The sequence below is a fragment of the Ambystoma mexicanum genome, chromosome 2q (assembly GCF_040938575.1).
Source record: "Ambystoma mexicanum isolate Mex_15411 chromosome 2q, UKY_AmexF1_1, whole genome shotgun sequence".
Lineage (NCBI taxonomy): Eukaryota > Metazoa > Chordata > Amphibia > Caudata > Ambystomatidae > Ambystoma > Ambystoma mexicanum.
This window is the reverse complement of record NC_090924.1, coordinates 519,047,189-519,070,042: the sequence shown is the minus strand read 5'-3', so window position 1 is coordinate 519,070,042 and position 22,854 is coordinate 519,047,189. Positions and strand designations below refer to the sequence as shown.

The following is a 22,854-nucleotide window of genomic DNA, read 5'->3' as shown; positions in this document are numbered from 1 at the left end:
GTCAAGATATCCTGCACAAGGAGCGGATCTGAAAGCTACAAAGAGAGACTCCCCGGTGGATTGTCGTGAGGCCGCTTTAGGAAGGGAAGGCAGTAGCTGTGGGCTACTGTATCAAGAACCCACGCATCCAAAGTAATAGCTCGCCATTCTTTGAGATGCTGAGACAGTCTACCCCCAACCCGGCAAACAATGGAACATGGCCTCATGCTTGTGTTGAATGGCTGCGGCAGCCCCCAACGGCAAAGCGGCAGCTGCCTGAACAGTTTTGGCATCCTTATTTCCCCGACCACCACGGGTACTTTTTTCCTGGCTCCTTTGACTGGCGGCTCCTCTCGTCCTACCAAAAGAGGAGTAGTAACAAAAGGAACCTCCCCTCCACTGCTGTCCCCGAGGACGAAAAGGCGGAGGTTGACGCACAGATGCGCTCAAAGATTTAGCCGCAGCTTTTGAGCTCTGCAACTTCTTAAGACTCTTGTCAGCCTTGTTGCCAAACAAAAGCATGTCATCAAAGGGCATGTTCAAAAGACAGGCTTGCACATCCGGAGCAAAACACGACTTCCACAACCACGCAAATCTGCGTATAACGGTGCTCGCAGCCATGGACCGGCTAACACTGTCGGCCGTGTCAAATCCTGACTGAAGGGATTCACACATGGCATCCTTGCCATTTTGCACGAGAGCAAGGAACCCATTCCTTTCTTCCCCTTCGGGAATATGCTCAGCCGCTGGAGTAACACAATTCCACAGTGTGTGTGAAAATCTTGCTAAGGCACAAGTGGAGTTGGCTGACTTCAGCGCCATACTCCCTGCAGAAAATACCTTGCGTGCCCAACCATCGAAGTGTTTGTCGTCCCTATCAGGAGGGATGGTAGTGTACGCCGCCTGCCTCGAGGTGGCCGTAGCCACCTGAACCACCAAACTCTCGGAGTGGGGTGTGAGTAAAGGTAGTTGGGGTCGCTACTGGAAGGGCAGTATTTTTTAGTCAACGATTTGTTAACTGCCGGAAGAGATTTCGGTGCCTGCCAAGCAGCCGCCATCCTTTTCTGCCACGTCAAATGAAAAGGTAATACCAGGTCAGAGGACGGACCTTGATCCAAAATATCAGTTAAGTCATCCAGAACAAAAACTTCCGGAGTAGTAGATAAACCCAGATACTCAAGTGACCCTAACCATCAGTCTCCTGTAGGATGACTCAACATGAGCCCCAGGCTCAGGTCTGCCAAACTCCACCTCAGGAGAATGGTCCAAGCCACTGGCATCATAAAGAGATTGACTTAACTCTTCCAACTGACTGTCCCCAGTAAAGACAGGAGCCACATCAGGCTCAACAGGGACAAATTCCAAATCTGACCTCTCCTCATAGATATTATCCAGAGGAAGGAAAAAACTCCTGCCTCAGGACAGAAGAGGGTCTCGAATCCTTAACAGACCTCACAGACTTGGAAGTAGCCTTCCTTGAAGGATCCACAGTACCAGGGACCTCCATCAGCAAATTCCGGCCAAAATGCCCCAAAGGCGTTGAGGGCGCCGACGGCTTTGCAGGCTGGTGTGAAGGCAAAGATTCGACATCCGTATCCGACGGACACAGCGCCAACGGAGTCGATGCCGACATCAAGCCCTTACCAGATTTCTGCGGTCTCGTCGGGAACGAGGACCGAGATCTGGAAGCACGTCTCTGGCGAACAACCTGAACCTTGTCCGAACTAGACCGCGAAGGTTCCCGATGAGAATCGCGCCGAGGACCCGAGCCCGAAGGCGCACGAGCCACGGACCGAGACCGTTCCCTGCCGGCTTCTTCAGAAGGCGCAGACGGAACTGTGCCCTGGGATTGAAAAATCACCAGCATCTGCTCCCTGAAGGCTGCCCATTCCTCCGGAGTCGAGGACTTCGTAGGACAAGCCACTTTCCTTGCGGCGCCATCCTCCGAGCAGGACGTGGCAGGCTACCAGTGACAGCACTTCCGGGAATGCCAAGATGAGGACAACTAATGGCAGGAACCACTCCAGGACCGAGATCACCGGGACTCCTTCCGACGAGAAGAGTCACCCCTTGATTCGTCGGTAGACATCCCCTTAGCAGCTTCACGGGACTATCTGGGTTTGGAACCCCTACCTACCTGGAACTTCCACTTACGCTCCTGCAAGGCCTTAGCAGTCAGCGGCTGGCATTTGGAACAGTCGTCGGTGTCATGACTCTTGCCCAGGCATCACAAAGAAATGCGATGAGGGTCCGTAATCGACGTCTTAGACTTGCAGTCCTGGCAAGTCTTAAAGCCAGAGCGCAGAGTCGAAGGAGAAGACATATTCACGAGGAATACACAAGGCGCGCAATGTCTCCGAAGCAAACACGTTTGCAGAAAAAATTGAACTGAGGCTATGGGCGCTGTGTGTCCTATTTATAACATCCGGTGATGTTGTCCTCGATAGAGGCCTTCGAGGGACATCGACCAGACGCCATAGATGCAGGAAGCCATCTGCCGAAAAATTTCCAAAGTACACAGCAGCACACATTGCATGTCAAAGATTTGAAATATGTTGGAGGACACAATCCATTCGAATAATATTTACTGACCACATACGAGTGCTATTTCTCATTGTCCCATTGTTAAAGGTTTCACCGAACAACTTCAGCTTGCAAGATAGAGCTGAATTACACCAGATTTGAATCACCAGCATCTGTAATCCTTGTTCTGTGGATTGCACAACTTTCACAACTTCGGGCACAACTTCTACTGCTTCTGGCTTCACAGGGACCCACACCCATCATCTCTGGAGGTGTCTCGGGTCTAGCCACTCGATAAAGGAGCCCCTCTCGCTCCTCAGGCCCACGGCTTGCTTGCATCTCCCCGCATCAGTCTACGACATGTTTCCTTCACGGCAAACAAAGTAATCGGGCTCACATGGGGAAAGACAGCCTCCTTGCATGTCTTCCGCTGTGCAGTCTTTGCACTTCAGAGTTTGGGGGAACCGGACCCTCTCACAACAACCAGGTGAAATCTGGTGCATCCACATTATGGTGTCCATCTGGTTATCCCACTTCTACTTGGTTTGCCAGCTCCGTGCCTTCTTCTTTCTACTTCTGCTACTACAGCGCACACTCCAGTCACAGTTCCAGCTCCTCCTCATTGCCTGCCCCTGAGGGGGCCTTTAATGCCTCCCAGATTCCTTTAGGTGTGGGCTGTTAGGCTTAACTGCCAGACTACTACTACTGCATGCCTCTTTAGTCCTCTTCCTCGCCCCAATACTCATGGCATTAAAAACAAAGTTAGTTCTTTTACGCAATTTCTTGATTTTAAGGGTATTTTTCACCTTAAAATCATTAAAAGATGAACCTTTAGAATCAGTTGTTATAGAGGAAGAAAATTGGCTTAAGGCAATCTTGCTAGATCATTTTACCTTTAGGAGTGAGGATGGTTTTTGTCCTGAGGCACCTTGAAAGATCTTTGTTATTAAGGTTTGTTCAGGTTTCATGGTATTACTGCCCAGAGCCACAGATTTTATATGTGGTTCAGATACATTATAATGGCAATAAGCCATTACCTGCTTTGGTCATTTGGAAAGATGTTATGGTATGTCATTTATAACACGCCTATACACAAGTGTTTCTAGGCACAACAAGAAAATGGGGGGTGGCACGGGGAGGACAAGACAAACAATCTCACAAGGCCTTGTGTCATTCAGATCGTGCGACAGCGCAAACGTGCAGGGGGGAAGGGTGAGGGGGGCAAGTGCCAGAGAGAGGGAAGGGGAAGTGCAATCAGGGCAGCAATGCTCTGAGTGAGTGCAGCTAGGGCAGTGCGGCTCTATCTAAGTGCAAGAAGGCAGGGGGTTTGTAGAGGTTACAGTTACTGCCCCCAAGTGCATGGTAGGCCCGGAGGCAGTGCAGGGGAGACGGATCATGGAGGAGCCTGGTACCCAGGGAGACGCGGGGGGTAGCCAAGCAACCAGTCGGCACAGCAGGCAGGTACCTTTCCTCTATGCAACTTCCGAATCTGCAAAGTATAATTAGTGATCTATAAATGCTATTACTGTGCTTGTAAACGTAGTAACCTCTGGGTGTAGGAAGTGGGTAATAAGCATTTCCAAAGAGTATCCACTAACTTGTTTGATTCTGAAATGTATTTTGAAGTATATTTACAGTGTCAAATATCTTGCCCTTTTTAACCCCTTAAGTGCCAAGGACGAGGTATCTCATCCTTGGGATTACCTGCAGGTTGCCAAGGACGAGATAGCTCGTCCTTTTTGGCACTTTGTTTTGAGCGATCCATGCAAAGCAGGGATCGCTCAAAACAGTAATCCAACCCCCGGGCTATGTGAGGGGGAGGTCCCTCCTCACTGCCCGGGGGATGGATTACCTTAAGTTTCACGTCGACGTGCGTAATGCATGCTGACGTGAAAGTAATTTCACTGCGGCAGCCATTTCGGGCTGCCGCAGTGAAAGAGAGACGGTGAGTGCCCTTCTCCCTCGATCTCCAGCTGTATTTCAAGCCGGAGATAGAGGGAGGTTCTCCATTTCCAATGACACCTTTTGTGAAAGCATTGCTGGGTGTGTTTCAGGTGATCATCTGCCCCAAGGGTGGGGGATATTTGGGAGGGAAGAAATGAAGTAAACAAATAGAAAAGGGGGTTCTAGGTGGGTCTGGGTGCCACTAGCCACCAGGGATTTTTTTGTACATGAAAGGGTGGTGGGTGGCCCACTCCCTTCCACCCCAATTGGAGGGGGGGTGAGGGCCACCAGGAAAGTGTGGACAGGCCCCCCAAAGGATGGGCCCTGAAGTTTAGGGTACACCTGGGGCATATGGGTGCCCATCTGCCCCAAGGGAATGGGCCTTAGGAAAAAAAATAAGGAAAGAAATTGATGGTGTTGGGGGCAGTGCCCCCCCCCCCCACTAGACCACCAGGGAATTGTTTTTATGGAAAGGGGGTGTCCCTCCCTGTTAGGGAGAATTCTCTCTTTAGGCTGAATTTCCTAACCTAGTGAGTCCCCCAGCAGCTTTGCTGGATTTCTGGAGTTTGTTTTTTTCTCCTGCCAAGAGTGAGACTCTTTTTCTCCCACTCTTGGACATGATTTATGGTGTTCCTTTGACTGTTAATGTGTTTTATGGGCTATGGGGTCCTTTACTCCATAGGGTCTCATGTGTTTTTACTATGTGTGTTACACAGCACCCTCCGTGCAGTAACACAGGGGTGTCATAGTGACACCCCACCATAGACTCCATACCCTGGAACTGACTACTGTCTCCCAGGGCATGTAAAGTCACCATTGGCTTTACTAGTCCCAAATTATGAACAGAAACCAGTACAAACCATCATATTGTGGACGTACTGGTCGGGGCAATTCGATTGCCCCGGGGTCTGTTAGTCGAGGGGGCACGTCTCCGTCCCCCCGATCAAGTTTTGGCTGGTGGCAGTAGATACTACTTTTTATATTCGACCGCAAATATATCCCTATGGGATTTTCCCATTGTTCGAGGCTACCAACTTTAATTATTTAATTCTCATAGCCTCGAACATACCGCCGGTTTATTTATTTAATATTAATTCACCGGTTGGTATTTTTTGCCAGGACTCGATTCTAAAATGTCGTTTGTGTTCTCTTCTGTGACTCCAACCCAAGTCGAGCCCTTTGTTCCACTTTTTGGTGGACTTCTCCACAGAAGCCTCCAAAAGTGGTGCCACTCTGTCTGGGTACCACAGGGGGTGTGGGAGGGGGTTTAGGCTCCCTGGACTGAGTTTCCTTGGTAACTCAAGTCGCACTCTTGTGTGATTGGCCCAAGTGGTGAGCCGGCCGGCTCACCACTTAGCATGTTTGATTGAGCTAGGCTGAGTAAATGGGGGTGTGCTGCATAAAAGCAGGGCTTTGGGGACTGGAACTTCAGAAGTCGCCACAGGACCTGAGAATCCGACGAGGGAGAAGCTGAGCCGACCTACCACGACGACACCACTGGTGGAGCCCTGCGGAACCGACTGACCACTTCCCGACGACGGAGAAGATCTCCCGGCTGGAGAGGCTTCTTCCCCTGACTGGTGAGCACAACCAGTTTACCTTCTTCTCTTCGCATCCCAGGACGTCTTGTGGTCGAATTGCCCGTGCCAAGCACCCCGGCAACCTGATAGCCACTTACCACTGGGCCGCGAATAAAAGGACTGCTCCTTTTACCTGAGAACTCTGCGGCTGGTTTCTTCCCTGGCAGTGCAACGGACTCCAGTCTTCCTCCCCGATGAGATCCTCTCTTCCCCCGGACGAAGCACCGACTTGCACCCGCTGCCAGGAACAACTGCCCCCGCTGGAGTATTCTCACCACTTTAAGGTACCGTGTCCGCCAGGCCTCCCTTTCTAAAGATTGCTACAAGGAAATAATAATCCCTTAACTTTCTGGACTGGGCTGGCCGCCTTGACCTTCTAACTGGTCCCATTCTTTTGGTCCAACTCTTTTTGAACCTTTGCAAGACTCTTGTGCACTTCAACCGTGTGACCTTGGACAAATTTCGTTCTGATCCTCTTAAAGTGGATCCGGCCTTCTGAACTCTGATTTCACGGTTTTACTTTCCTTCCTCTCTTGTTTTGTTCTTATGAAAGTGTTGAGATCTGTTTCTGTAATTCCCCCTGGTGTTGTGCACTGCGGACATTAAAGAGAGGCCAGAGGAAAGGGAGTCATTCCCCCTGGTGACATCGAACTGTGCAAACAGGTGGTAACCAAGAACATGGGAAGGAAATAATTCTCCCTGGTTGTGTTGTCGAATTGTAAAATCCATATACCAGGAGAAGGGAGCCATTGTTCTAGTAATCAAAGTTATAAAGGTGATACAGAGTGTTAGAGATGGCCAGTGTGTCTGCCAAGGAAAAGTGATTGAACTTTGCCTTTTGTGTTATAGAACGGATTTGACCTGGGGAAGGGAGCCATTACCCTAAGAAGAACCAAAACCTGGAAGTTAGCTTTTATCCCCAGTCCAAAAGAAGGGAGTTATTCTTCTGGACCAAGGTGGTCTACTTTATCTCCAGTTTAGTTTTAAGGGACAGAACTAGGGTTTTGGCACAGGACGGTGGACTATTGATTTACACTGACATTCTGACAGACCCTTTAGTGTTTTAATTGAGCGAGGGAAAAACCACTTAGAAATAGGGAAAGTTAGATGTTCTCTTTATTTTCCTGACTAATAAAAGTCTATAGAAATCATCATACCACCTTTGCGTCAGTCTCCTCCTTCTGCACCCTTACAATGGGAATTAGCTTGAACTGGGTAGGGAGTCCCAAACACCCTAATACACATCCAAGACATAATGAAATCACAAATGCATCTTGAGCTGGCTATCCAGAATTGGCTAGCCACTCAAGAATTCAAATGTTTGAGGTTTTACGATAAGTACGCTAGGGTTACCCACAGCCAAGTGTTCTGCACATTAGGGGGTTGAGGCGTTCTTCATGCCAACCAGTGAAACCAGAGCCCAATGCCTGAGAGGCTATAGAAGGATGCTGGAAGCTGCTGCAACAAATGACATACAACTTTAACTTCCCCCAGCGAACTGGTGAGTTCAACCACATAATAGTTCTGCAGTTGGCTGGACATCCTACCAAAGCTCTTGAGGATGTGATAATGTAGCTGGTCTGCATCATGCAGAGAGAGGACTCCTCTCTTCCTGGACATCATGCAGCTTCCAATGTTGTGTAGCCTGCTGTGTGCCATTGTTGAGGGACCCGGACCACATGGCTTTGTTGCTGCAGCTCTCTGCCAGGTAGAGGGACCTTTCAAGATCTAAAGTACTTTGACCCCCTTCATCACCTGAAGATCATTGCTAGGTCAACAAGACAGTTCATACCCGCTGCTGCATAGCCATGGACCTGGACCTGGACTTCTGATGTTAACTGTCAGCAGTATACTGGACCAGTTGATCTCACCAGACCAGGGGATACAAGGCAATGTTGAGGGTCTTCCCTGGTCGTAGAAGAGGCAGCATGGCTTCACCGATAGATGGCTTGGGCATTGCTGGTTTTCTGTAGGAGCAGTCCTCCGGGTCTTCAGTGCCATTTTCTCTTCATCCGATTCTTGGGTCCACTGGGTGACCCTGGGAATGGCTGCAGGGTTCCTCTTATCCAAAATCCAAACTGGGTCTTGCCCCAACTCGCCAATGGAAAGGAACTGCATGATTCAAAAAGGGCATGGCTGGCCAATCATGGACAGACAGTTATTCCAAATCTGCCCAGCAACATACATCTCTAGACTGACGCATTGCTTGGGACCAGCAGTTCCAGTTTCAATCAGTTCAGTCATACAGTTCTTAGCCCAAGATTTCAGGTCGAACCCCACAAAAGCGTATGCCCTTAGTGGGTATTTCTGACCCGAAATGTCAGGAAGATGACCAAAAAGCAAGATGACCAAAGAATAGAACTTAACCTACATGGAGCAGCCATTTGCAACATATGGCACTGCAATTAGCAATTATGCTGTGAAATAAAGAAGGTGCGCAGGTGTGCAATGGAAAAAAGTAAAATATGGTTCACTATCACAAGCCCGACCTAGGCACGTCAAAAAGCCATATTAAATGTTGCCAGACAAAATGGAAAAAAGGACACAATGTAACACTGTCCTTAAGGTGGTGTGTGTTACTAAATGAAAACACAGGAAAACATGAAATGAAGAAACAGTCATCCCGGAATTGTAACCTTAGGGCGCAGTAGTGCCCCTAAAATGAATGAGTGGAGTAGGTAAGTCAAACTAAAAAGGAGTTACATACTTCAAAAGTGAGCCAAAGTTCCAGGACACAGCCAGAAAACTATGGATCCCATTGAAATCAATGAATGTAACACTTTTCCGAACTATCTGGAAGACTGGAAAGTCCCGCAGTAGAATTGATTACTTTCGACTTAGTGTCTGATGAACCTTAACACTGGTCCTAAATGTATCATTCCTACACAACAGCCTTTCACACTACGCCAAAAATAAAATACTCACTCTTCTTCTCTCCTTTATCCCAAGCAACACCAGCCTCTTTTACTTGCACTGTTATCCCCAGCATCATGGAAACAGCGAGCAAGTCCGTTATGTGGACTACAAAGCGCTCCTAGGATGAAGGAAGATAGGTCAGTATTATACTGTAGCTGCAGGTCCAACTGAGTGTCTGCACAAATATTGCACGCAATAAAGAGAACAGCTCAGCAGCAGTGTTTTTGAAGTACATAAAAGCTTCTTAATGGACAAACAGGGCACAAAACAGGAAGAATTAGTGCCCGGTGAAGAAAATAATCATTAAAAACGCGTAAAAGTAAACATGAGACAGGAGTCAAAGAAAAGGAGACAGTGTAAGACACAATGTAAAACAGATCTACACAGTAGTGTAAAAATGGACAGTGTACAAATAATAAGAGGTCAGAATTTGAGATAAGAACATGAATTTACAATTTTGACCAATATTGAGTTTTTAGATCAGGGTTAGGAATTGCCATGACAGATCAAGACTCGGTTTTTAAATACCGAGGAAACCCCACTACGCAAAATAGGTAGAAGCATCAGATTGCTCTTTCCTGCGCCTTATACAGTAAGAAGGAAGACATGTATTATACTACAACTCTCATACTGCTGGTAGCCATTTCTATAAAATTAAAATTCCCTACTTATGGAATGACAGGGAGAGAGCGATGGGGAGGGGGAGAAAAAGAAGGGGGTGGGGGGGAGAGAGGCGAAGCAGGACCTTCACTAACCACTCTGTCAGTTGATCAGCAATGTATTGCTTTGAAACGGCGTTCTATTCTGTACTGTATTATGCCCCACAATGTTTGCAAAATGTGGTTTCAGACACCCTGCAGAGTAACATTTTTCTGATGTTTGCTGTATGCAAATTTATACTGCAATAAGCAACCCATTGTTGTAGATTAACCGACACCCACATGCTTTTCGATAAATTAGGTAGTCAGGATTGGGGAAAACTCGTGTTTTTAACTGCATTTACTGGAAGAAGAAAAAATAAGGTGGCAGTGCCCTGGTTGCACACCTTTCCCCCAGCAAAAGAACGTTTAGGCCTGTTAAGAAGATTACTTTAAAATCAATGTGGTAGGTCACTTTGCTTTGCATCCCTTTGGGCCTCACCTGTGATCAAACCACAATTTGAAAGTTCTGAGGCCAGTGCTGATGTTATTGGGGCATGTCCTGATCTTGGTGCCCTGTCCTCATGGGAAGGCCTATCTGATGTGAGCAAATCGGTCTTGTTTTTCAGTTGTTTACTGTTCTATTTCCTCACAGAAACACAATCATGAGGCCTGCACTAATGCTGTTGCGTGTCGTTATTTATTTGGCCTGTCCTCGTGTTGAGACATATCTGTAGTGCACAACCTTACCTGTGTTTTCAAATATTAGTAGCCCTGTCTGCTGAAGAAAACACAACTGCATTAGTAGTATTACGTTCTGTCCTAAAGAAGTCCTGCCTGGCGTAAGCACTTGTGTGTGTCCTTTCCGTTGTTTTCAGCTGCGTTGGCTGTTAAAACGCATAACCGTAGCTCTGTGCTCGTGTGGTGGGGGACTGGCTTGAGACAGGTGGGCCTGTTACCTTTCCCCTCTCAATGAGGTAGCCAACAGTCCTTAAGCAAGCCCCTCTGGAACCTTGGTATGTACGCCCTTTCCCGGCCCAATAGATCAAGTGTTAAAGTCCAGTAAGTGGTGGATATTCTCCACTGAATATATCCAATTGAAATAAATGTATTGAAAATCACAGTAAGTGTGAAATGCTTTCGATAAAAATAGAAACAATACATTTAGAGGTTTGGCATAGCTGTAAAACCATGGTATACAAAAAAGGCATAAAAAGTTTGGAAGCAACTTTTAAAGACTGGACGGCTTTCGTGGCTCAATAGAGGGAACACACTTAGTTTCCCTTTCTCACAGACAGAAAAGGTTTGAATAGCTGATCAAAACCCAGGAACTCAGTATAGCAGTTAGGAAAGTTAGAGAGTGTGAATATCCCAAAAATGTAGCTTTACTGGGTGCTAGCTGTGAGAATCCTGAGGGTATTCTCCAGAGTAAACCTCGTGAAGCCCTTATTCAGGTGGTCAGGGGAGGACTGGAGCTCTCAGATCCAAACTCTGGGGGTAGACGAGTGAGAGAGGATCACCTGGGTAAGAGAGCCCGGTTTGTGCTCGGGGGACTGCCCCAGATGAGACAAGGTTATATACCAGAGAAAGGGATGAGGAAGATGAGGTCCCCGAGGTTTTTATGGACTGTATCAACTCGCCCTCCCTTCCCCCTGATGAACTTCCTTTTCGAGAATCCACAATCCTCTCCTCTTCTGGTGAATCCATTACACACCTCATTGCATTCAGAAACCATCTTTCTCAGAATCCTCGTTTTCCTTTTCACTATCGGAATACTCCCAATCATTCTTCTTCCCGTCCCTCTGATTATTAATTCCTGCGCTCCCAACCTGCTCCGGTAAAATACTACAGTTCCCACAATCTCCTGTGCTTTTTTCACAATCGCAGCTATTCCTCTTTAATGATAATGATGATAATGATAATGATGTGTTATTTATATAGCGCCTTAATCCAAAGTGCTTTGCAGAGCACATATTGACATACAATATCACCCAACCGAAATTGGTACTCATTTACCAACCTCGGAAGGATGAAAGGCTGAGTTGGCCTTGCCGGGATTTGAACCTGCGACCTGCAGATCATGCTCAAATTGCAGCAGCAAGCGCTCAACCCGCCGAGCTATCTTACCGGCCCCCAAAACGCTACCAATACTGTCCCTCTGATTGCCACTTTCCGAACTCCCAGTCGAAAGTGACCAACAATTACAGTTCCCACAAAACCTCCAAAATCCACCCTTCCGAAATCACCTCTTCCCCATCCCATCAGATACTCTGACACTCCAACCCCTCTCCTTTCCAACCCGAACACTGTTTAACCTCATGAAAGAAAATGGACTTGTAATAAAACTGTTTAGCTGACATGTCCCGACACAAGGGTCAGGCAAAGTCAGGCAATTTACTTAAATTACACACACCTGACGGCCCTTACTTTTCCCCCACAATGATAAAAGGTGGAGCAAGAGAGCACAGTATGAGCAAGGCAGACCGAACGATGAGACAGCTATCCAGACCCGGCAGTTCAAGAGAAGGAGAAAGGTGGCAAGCGGAGTGGCTGACGAGGAAAGACACGACCTTGCCCTCTTCGACAAAAGCCTGCAAGCCCTCCGCTGAAAGAATCGCAAGGCCGAGGACAACAGCCCAAGTGTGCTGCAGCAGATATCAACGGTACATAGGGCGTATCGACGCCGATAAGCCGGAGCGAGGGAGACTCCTGCTTCCGTGGTACCAGCCTTGACTCCAGTTAGGAAGCATGCCATGCGGTACATCACAGCCGTTCAGTCGAGGGGAGAGCCAATAAGAACCGGGCTGTGGCGAATGAAAGTCGCAAAGTAAGAAAAGCTTAAAGAACTGTAACATTGCAATGGGGAAACCAGCTACAAAAGAGGGCCGGCACCACGTGGGTGCTGCTCCAATAAACACTGGTCAATCCCCATCTGAATGAAATTACAGATACCAGAGATAGGTGAGCCGCCAAGATAGGTCAAAGTGGTTATACAAGAGGTCAAGCAAAATCCCTGTACAGTCGAAAGCCTTTGACCTAAGAACTGTGAGAAAGCAAGGGAAGTGAATCCTGCAAACATTTGTGAATGTGAAGTTGGCAAGAGTGAGCCCGGAAGAGGGATGCTCACAAAGAGGGGGCACAGTCTAAAGTCCCAAGAAACAGTGTGATGACAAGAGTGAACCCGGCCGAGGGATGTCCATTGGAACTGTTTAAAAAGACATTAAGATTTGTGAAGGAAGGAAAAGCCATAGGAAACCCAGTGCAGGGAGGCTGAAAGCAAAGAGGAGTCTGCACCTGCAAGACGGGGGGCCCAGGGGTGAATCCATCACGCGAGAAATACACAGAACAGAACGGTGTGTTTTTTTTTAATGGTAAACTTATCAGGCCTAGGGTGAGTCAACCACAACCACCGAAGGCCTTGATATTGATAGGAACTGTTTTGGGATACAAGCCTGGAAAAGGGAGATCCAGGGGATTAAAAGCTACCACCCAAAATCACGAGGAATAGGGGTCAGCAGCTGGAAGCGGGGGGACTCAGGGGTGAAAAATCCTCACCTTAAGTAAAACCAGGAAACAAACTCATTTGGTTGAAGGAACTTTTGTTTTATTGTTTGAATATGTCAGGCCCTTGAAGGCAAGAGACCTTCAGGAGAAACAAGACTTGGCCATCAACGGCCTTGATAGCTGCAAGTGGAACTGTCGTCTCGTGCTGGGGAAGCTCAAGACCATAGTGTGCTCCAAGATCCCACCTTACCCCTTACCCACACGCTTAAAATGTGGGGAAGTGAGACCCAAACTACCGCATCCTGACATATTTGTGAACACTTCTTTCTTTTCTTGAGAAGTATCCGACACCCCTTTTTGTATTAGTTGTAAGGTTTGGCAATAGGTTTCCTAGTATAGGACCTTTTTACTTAACACAATGCCACTAGGACTGCCTTATTTTCATTTGATGGTCGACGCTTGCTCCCATCTTAGATTAAGGTTTAGATTAAAGCTTTTTTCCAACCTGCATTCAGTTTAATAAACACCTTGAACTGTGATCACTTGTGTTGGTCTTTACTGTTGCCACCATGTGTTCCTTACACAGCCGATACCGGAGCTAGACTAAGAGGATTTACTCGTAAATTTGAATTTCTTGCAGCTTTTACATGTTCCTTGTGTGATGAGATATCAACAGAGCATACCTGAGTAAAGAGCAACAGACTATCAATGTCAGGATGGAAGGGAACAAGTACTAGGGGAATCACACTATCAACAATAAAGGATGTCTTGGAGAAAATGCTCAGAGGGGATCATTCAATGGGGTCTCTAGGGCCTAACTATGCAAATATATCCTCAAATGTTCCCCTCATTTAAATCTAATGTACACAATCAGGCATATAGCATCCAGCACACTTTTCTGATGAATCCTATCGGCAAGTAATTCTCCCCACTTGCCTTGGGGTATGTGCTAGGCTAAGATATTCTTATGCTTTTACAGAGGGCTGCCCTTCTGGACCACCGTTAATACTTTTAACCCACTCCTATCAGCATGTATTCCTTCACTATTGCTCATCTATTTCAGATGACAAGAAGCCTTGCGTTCTTTGCTTTAGGATGGTCACTCTGGGAAGAAGGTGGCATAGTTGGTAAACCTTAACAGGGAAGTACATGCTTGACAAGATTAAACTGGGAAATCCACCTGAGGGAATAATTAATCTACCTATGTGGTTGGGGGTATGGTCAAATTGCAGACCATTACACAGGATATACAGGGTTTAGAGGAGGAGAAGAGTTCTCGGAAATGCCTGATATACAATATCCAGGTAGCTCGTGAAAGCATCCCTGGTCCCCTGATCCCCCTCTAAGCTACAAAGGTAAATTGTCAAATAAAATGTGTTTACTAATCTCTCCTGTTGGGTAAGAAGTTCATTTTTGGGGTTCCTTTTTAACTTGACTAGTCCCCTAAACGGGTTGCTGGCTTTCTGGTTTCCTGGACAATTTTTTGTTATCTGGGAGACTTTTACAAAGTAAACAAGTAGTGGTACTTGAAAGATTCAGTCGAGTTCAGGGGGTGGGGGGCCTGAAGGCAGACAACACACAGTTCAGAGACCCGCTAGTAGTGGTGGACTCACCTAAAGGGAACTCTGAGGATTTTGCGATGGACCTCTGCACCATTGGCTCTTTTCTGTTGGTAGTCTGGTTTTGTGCTTGTCCTTTTTCCTAGTCACTCCACCTTTCATTTCTCCTCATTCATTCCATATGTCAGTTTTTTGGTTATTTTTCAGTACTTCGTAATCCCTATAAAGGGACAAATGCATTTTAAAATAACTATTTGGGACCATTTTCCAAATGTTTTGGACGGAGGACTCCAAGCCTTATTTAAAAGGGTTGAGCTAGCTATCTACATTCACTCCGATTCGCTATCTAGATTCGCTCAATATTTTCAGGGCCACCAGGAGAAGACCAGTGATAGAACAGAGTTTAGACGATACAGTAAGGTGACCCAGACTGAGGATTGCTGAAAGAAGGCCAAGAGAGCTCAGGTACAGTGGTCACGTCTGTTGTTGAGATTGCATCCAGTTAGTCAGTGGGTCAGGGCTCTCTTTCCAATTGCAGAGTTCGAGAAGGTGCCATGACCAGACCCAAAAGGACCTAGGATGACCTCTTCAAGATAAACAACAATGAGGAAAGCACAGATGCAGCAACAAAGGGAAGCACAACTTTGATCCTAAGCAGTAGGTCATATGCAGCTCCAATGAGGGCAAAGACAACACAAAGCAGCAGCAACGGACCCTGGGGAATTACAGATGCAGATGTGTGAGGCTCAGTGTCTCACAACATAGCAGAAGATTTGGCGAAGCAGAAGCAAGCCACTCAGTTCCAGCCAGGAAACATAGGGCTCGCACCTCCAGTCAACAGGACAATGAGGCATCAGAAGGCCACCAAAGGATGCAGGCATGAAAGACAAAGCACAACAAGCTCGAAAATGCAGAAGAGCTTAGCACCTGATTCTTCAGGCACAGAGAAGCAGAAATACAGTAGCAGGAGGTCACAGCAAAGCCAGTAAAGCAGCATTGGGATTCCCATGGGGCAGCCTATGTCTACACCAGTCTTCAGCAAAGGTATCTCTAGTATGGTCTAGGGCCACCCTACATATCCACACACAGCACAGAAGAGGTAGACAAGCTCAGCAGTACAACCAAGCTTGAAGATGCAGGAAGGTCTTCAGAGACGTCCCATCTCTCCGATTTCATCCAGGTAAGTTCACCAATGCATCTCCAGAATAGCACTGGTTTTCCCTTGCTATACCTACACTAGACCTACACCATACCCAAAAATCCACAATGTGGCTCCTTTCAAAGGTTACAGGATTGGCAAGCCAAACTCCACACACTCAGGCAAACCCAGGCGTCGATTGAGGTGTTGAGGAGTTCCTCATCTAGTCTAAACTGACTGTGCCAAATAGCAGCATTTCACACTTAGCCTGATTGTGCCAGGTAGCCTAGCTGTGCCAGGTAGTCCGATTGTGTCAGACAGCCAGATTACGCCAGATGACCAGATCATGCCAGATAGCAGACTTTAATATCTAGTATGATTGTACCAGATAGCCTAACTGTGCCAGACAGCCGAATTGTGTAAGATTAACTGACTGATTCAAGATAGTAACACAACATTTAGCCTGACTGTGCCAAACAACAGACCTCACATGTTTAGCCTAACTGTGCCAGACAGCCTAATTTGCAAGACGACCGGATTGGCAGATAGCAGCACTTCACTTTGACGTGAATGTGCCAAAAAGGTCCTTCTCATTGACTACTATATCTGAAACTAGACCTACCCTTCTAGTGATAACCAGAAACCCCAACAATAAGCCTTAAATCCCATCAAGCCTAGGACCACCCCAGGGCTCCCCTAGTAAATCCAACGGTAAGGCAAGGACCCCCAGGCTACTGCCCACAACAGCATTCCCACCCTCCCACACAACCACCTGACATACTAAGCCATAAAACCACCTAACGCTAAACCATTACGCCTATAATTGCAAACGTAAGGAAGTCAAGAAACATCACAATCCAAACAGCCATGTGTTGCATGTGGGCTACAGACCATGCAACCTAAAAAGAAAACTAAACGCAAACAAACTTACAAACCAATGAAACCCAAAAGATTACACCGACAACCCAAATGCACAGCAATGTCTAAAACAACCTACCACAAAGGAACGCAACATGCCACGAAAACGAAATGAACAACGCGAAAGGCAACCAGCAGTAGGAATTGACTAACTGGAACCACACCACATAATCACAGCTGCAGAACACACCGCATCAAACAGGGTCAACAACAGAAAAACTGCCAAAAGAAGAGAAAAATCTCTATACCCAACACCATACCTCGCGACCAACATCTGAATGGAACAAGTCAATTCTAACATAGCAGTGAAAGCCGTTACTGACACCTTCTCTGCTCCTCCCCAACTCTGTTGTTCAGCCAAGAGGGGCATGGGTCATGAGTATCTTGAAGACTTGTCGTTTCCGCTCACTCTGTCTCAGAACACGTACGGCTTCCCGAAAGTATGGAATTCTCGCCTGGCTCTTTCTCGTTCTTCGCAACTGCCGATCAGCCCCTTGGGCTTCCAACTTCCATAGCCTGGGTCGCATCAGCCCCGAACGAGCTGCTCCTTCTCGTACCCAGCCTGTGAGCACCACATTTTATCCTGACAGGGAGTGTTAACAAGTGGCATGTGTGTGTACTTGGGATTACGTGCCTGACTCTTCCTGGTCTTGTTAAAGGGACAGAGCCATTGCAAGTCAGTAGAGGTAATCTTCCTGGCCTCATTCCTCAACTTTCCTCGGCTCAGTAGTGTCGTTAATGTGAAGTGGGAGGAATTATGGGAGTTGTAGTTTCCCATAAATTAGCCAGGGATAGGGGTTAGATGGGTTGTGGAAAAAGGGGGATACTATGTCTCACCATCAGGTGCTTGTTCCTCACTCAAGGACCCCCTACCCTGTTGATCCTCCCTCGCTTGTCCTCCCCCAGGGTCGGGAACCAAATGTGATGGCCTTTCCTTGGCCACCTGAGTATGGGATCCCCGGGGACTAGGTTGTGAGAACTAGGTCTTTGGTCTAGGCATTGCCAAGCATGGAAATAGGTTGAGGTTATACTGCCCATATTGTGAAGAGGCAACACCATTGGAACTGCAGCAGACACACTAAATGGAGCAAATGAATCCGAGCAATTAATCCTCAAGAGCATTGCAGTGGCTAAGTTTTTGATAAGACACCTGGTTTCCAAGAGAGACAGAGAAGGATGTGCGCTAGGGAAGCAACATGTTTCAAGACAGGTGTCGCAAGAGGTTTTGCCAAAATGGTACAGCTGTAAGGTCGAAAGAGCTGTTCGGGGTTGCCAAGTTGTCTGATCTCATGGGAAAGAAGTATTGTGTCCACTGTAATGCCAAAGGCTGTTGACTTCACTGTTCACATTTGCCCCATGATTGGGTCCTGTTGGGGGTATGTACTTCACGAGTTGGCGAAGTTGTATTGACCAATAAGAACAATCAATTGTTGAACCAAGTTACCTGAATGTAAATTGGCCAATTAGAACAAACTATTTTCCTGCCGATTAGACAATACGGTTATTTGAAGGGGGTTGTATTCATGTCGTCACGGATAGGTTATTGACCACGGGGGAAGTTAAATATAGGTGATATATAGATTTCTGTATAGGGGCTAGCCAATAGGAAATGTGGGTTTGACTTGTTTTTCATCAATGTTGCATACGTAGATTTTGTGGTTTTCTGCTATAAAACCTGTAACTGAAATGGGTGTGTCGCAAGTGTTTTCAGTTTTCCAGTTCTATGGAGCTGGCTGACCCTCCCGGGCGTATTGCATTAAATGAAACTTGTTTTTCTTGCAAAATGTGCACTCCTTATTGACCCCTTGGATTGTTCTTTATCAATCCATTTTTGGGCCTACCTTTCAAGAGCATGCCTTCTGTGTTGCTATTTAAGAGCAGAAAGAGTCACTATATTGCAACGTTACAAGTTTGTTTTGGTGATAAAAACGAGTAGGAAACTTATTGAAGATCGCTAATGTTAACAATTTGCAAACAAGTAATACAAATTAGTGCCTAGACTTCTGAGAAAAGGCCCACAATCGTATTGCAGTCCAATAGTAAACCTTTCAGGTTCTCTGTGCCAATGGTTTCTCTTGCACAAAGTACAGAATACCTGCTATAACCCCAGGTGGGCATTTTGTCCACCTGTAGTGTCGGTTTGGCTCTGGCTAGTGTAAGTTCGGCTCTGGCAAGAGGGGCATGATAAGGGGTATGATGAAAATCGTGACAGATAATGCCCCACATTGGATGCCATCAATCATGATTTTCATTGTGCTGCGCTTCCCAAAGTCTTGCTCGTCTTCAACTTCAGAGTCTTATGGCCCAGTCCTCCTTCAAAACACTCTTCTGCAAGTGGTCCCAGGACTCTCCAGACTGATGGTTGCTATCTCTTCAGTTTCAGTGACCCCCAAGTAATACTTACCAACATATTCTTCAATACCAGAGCTGACCTGCAGGCTTTGACCAGTTGAACTCACTGGACACATTTGCAAACTATCTTAATTACTTTAACAATGTCCCCTAACTGGTCCTGTGAACATCTAGCAGGGCCCGAGGAGGTTAGGTGCCTCAGTAAAGAAGTGGATGAATGTGAAAGTGATGTAGGAGGTTCCATAATTACTCTGACCTGGCCACAGTATCAGAGACAGTCGTATGAGGCCAGTTAAGGATGTGGTTGGTCCACATTAAGGGTGACTGCTCAACACTCGGGGGTCTGAAACAATATGGAACCATCAATAGAAGCCTCTCTACTTTCCCAAGGAGAAGCACTTTATAAAATCCCTTGATTCAGAAATACATAAAAACTTCCCTTTAAACCAACTGAACACTGCATATAGAGAAGCAACAATTACCCACTCAGACATCAGAGGCACATTACATGTTTCTATAACACTCTCAGCGAGTTCGCACAGAAATCAGGAGCACACCATTCTTTTCCGTATTACTAGCGTAGCCCAACTTTTGAGCTGTCACAAAGCTATATAAACCCTGTGTCTCAGGCCGGCAAAATTTGAGTTTGGAGTAGGAGCTGTTGCAAGAGGTTTGGGCAAGTTGGAGAGCAAGAAAGGAGATTGGCGTAAAACCGGAGAAGGTTGGAGGTGAGACAAGGATAGAAGTGATCAGAAAGCGGCGATTGGATTGGGAGTTCAAGAAGAGTCATCAGGAGCAGAAGGCTGGCTTCAGGAGTAGGTTGATTGGAGGAATCAGGAGTCTAGCAATATCAGGAAGGTTTGAGGGGGCACGCTTGGTGTAAGGCAGAGAGTAGCGTTAAGGGCTGATTTGAAGGGGAAGGTTGAGGGCAAGCATACAGGGACTCCCCAGCACTCAGCTCCACAATTGTCTTTGTATGTTTGAGCTTAATAGCTTGAGTGGGAGGCTCCCACCTCCCTAACCCAGGCTCCCTACTCCCAAAAGTTCTTATGTATTATTGGTTCATTATAGATGGGGTTCCCCTAATGTCGAAGCATGTCCTACTCTGTGGAGGCCTAAAGGCTGCAGACTTCTCGCTCTGGAACTTCCTAGTGGACCTAAACAAGGGTAGCATGATCGTCTCACTGTTCCATTCCTCGCTGTCAATGTGAGCGTGACATAAACCCAGGCAGACTGATTGTCACAATGTACCATTCCTTCTGTTGATGGCCGTGCAACTCTTATTCTCACTCTTCCCTCCACTGTGCTTCTGTACTTTTCCTATGGGTCTTACTCCTTCTCTTCACCTCTCACGTTTCCCATCTCTACTCATCGCTTCCATCCTTATCGTACTCCGTTTCTCACTCTTTGTTTGTTTACTCTCCACCTCATTCCTGATCATACTCTGCCCCCTAATTCTCCTGTGCCTACTCTGCTACTCCTTCTGATCCGATTCCCTCTCTCCTCCTTCCTCTTGGTCTTACTCTTCCTCACTCTTTGCCACCTTCATTCACACCTAGACATGCAACACAATTGGCACTACTCTCTCAATCCCAACACACTCCCTCCAAACACATAAGTACTCCCCTCCAGCTCTTCATCCACCTATCACACCCCCTATCTGGTCTCTTTCTATTCAGGCACCCCCATCAACCTCGCCCAAAGAAGTACTCTCCAGGATTTTAATGGCCTGTCCCATCATGGCTAGAAAGTTCTCCAAGCTCCCTTAGCCAATCTCTGCCGTGTCTACACCAAACACCTCCTATTATCAGACTTGAATTTAGTAGTTGATCCTTCTATAGCATGGTAATGTTGACCCGGTGGAGATTGTCACTTCCCTCTGCAATCAATATTGTTAAGTGTCTTGATGCTGCTTAAACTTTTGAAATCAAGACTGATTTTACATTGAGTTTCCAACTGAATAAGCGTTTTGACTTTCATGTTTTATCGTTTAAATGGATGTATATGATGATGTATGTAAATGTCTTGTATTTTGTTTTGTGTCTTGTTTTGTAGCGCCTCGATGCCCCTGGGCTCCGGCATGATATAAACATATGTATATTAATAAATCTCCCCCCATTGTGGGCTGGTATTCTTCCTGGTCGTCGTCTTAAAGGACTTTAGGCTGGCCACTTTTAGCCTCCATTTCCTTCCACCCCTCTAGTGCCGTTTACGCTCTAGTCCCCTTCTGTATCAGGTAAGTTACTACTGTTAATATGGATCTTCAGGAGCTCGTTGGTCTCTGGAAGGTAATGATCCTTGGTGTCCATAAGTCATTCCAGTGGTAGGATAAGGGTGATGCATTCTGATAGCTGTAGACTCTGTGTCTTGGGCTGGTGCACCAGACTGTTCTGAACAGCATGACCCGGACTGAATTATTAGAAAAAGAGACCTGGCCAGCACAGAGGTTGATTGGTACCTCTTTTCCTGTCCCTGTGTCTATGTACAAACATGATGAATTGGCCAAATAGAAAGGGTAAAATGTTAAATATCAAATTCAGAAAAAAGGTTGTCCTACTGAACAATATTGTGTATCACAAAAAAGGGGACGGGGGGGGCTATACAATTGTTTTGGGTAATGTTGTTAGGGGAGTTTTCCTAAAGTCTCACTTGGAGGTAAGACTTTAGTAAACTATCCCAGTGGTTTGTAAATCCCCCAACTCTTAGCATCAGTTGGTACTACTCAGAGAACTTGGTAGAGTGGCAGAGCAGTCAGGCTTATTTTAAGAGGAAGATGTGAGCTGTTGGTAAGTACACCAAGGGAACACTTGCACATACATTTATATTAAAATATAGATTTATTATATTTACACGAGTCACTGTTAAATACTTAGCACAATAAACCAACACACATAGGAATACTTTTCAATGCATTCCAAAGGTCAATTCTTAGTTGGTAGTTTCTGAACGCGCACAATTGTTACAGGAGTTTGACAGGTCTACCGTACCATAGGTAATAACGCGCACCCACAAAGTAATACAGTAATTGCATTTAGTCAGCATACAAATATGTGATAGTGATTTTTGGGAAGGAAAACAGTTGGTTAGTGTTATCCTAGCAGAGCTTCAGGTTCTAGAGGCAGTTTCTATGCACAGCAAGTCTTTTAAAGTCCAAAACGCAACCCTAGCTAAAGTCTTGAAAAGCAGCAGAAGTCAAAAGTTCCTGTGGATACTTTCGAGTCACTAGGAAAGAAGATACAAGAAGACTTAACCAATGCTGGAGACCCTGTTAAAGGACTGGCTAAAGGGACACAAGCAGTGGCTTGCGTTGAAAGTAAGAGGGGGTTCCACCGGACACCTCTACTTGCACTCCACTCCAGAGCATTGAGTTTCTGGAACAAGATAAGCAATACCTTTTTCCCCAAAGTACCTTAGGTTTGAAGAAAATGTTTGTGGTGGATGCTCTGCGATGTTGCAGCTCTGGACACAGCCTCTGGAATTACTTGGTCTGATGACAAAAGGCAGGAGAATGGATGGGATCTCTCGGCAGCAGTCTCAAGGGAGGACCTCTGGCACGGCTTTCATCAACTTCTTTGGTCACTCTGCGGTTTTGCCACAGTTTCTGCATCACCACCAAAGGACGCAATTTGCCAGGGCACCCTTCTTTGGTTCCTGCAGCCCCATACTCTGTTTAGGGGGTCTGGACGAGTTGGATTGTTTCTCTAGAGCGTCCTTGAGGGCTCAGCAAAGAGTTGGATGGATTCAGCCTTTCCACAACGATGCACTCGAAATGGGCAGCAGGTCTCCTGATATTGGGGTTCTGC

At 46.5% G+C, this 22,854-nt stretch overlaps 1 protein-coding gene across 1 annotated transcript in view; it reads right to left on the bottom strand.

The window, feature by feature from the left end:
• The window catches only part of INTS1 (integrator complex subunit 1), a 2,112,141-nt gene that overhangs the window by 1,550,680 nt on the left and 538,607 nt on the right, over nucleotides 1–22,854 (bottom strand). The window contains exon 12 of the mRNA XM_069647642.1: nucleotides 8,952–9,060. Within this exon, the coding sequence (XP_069503743.1) occupies nucleotides 8,952–9,060 (109 nt within the window). The remainder of the gene's footprint in view (nucleotides 1–8,951; nucleotides 9,061–22,854) is intronic.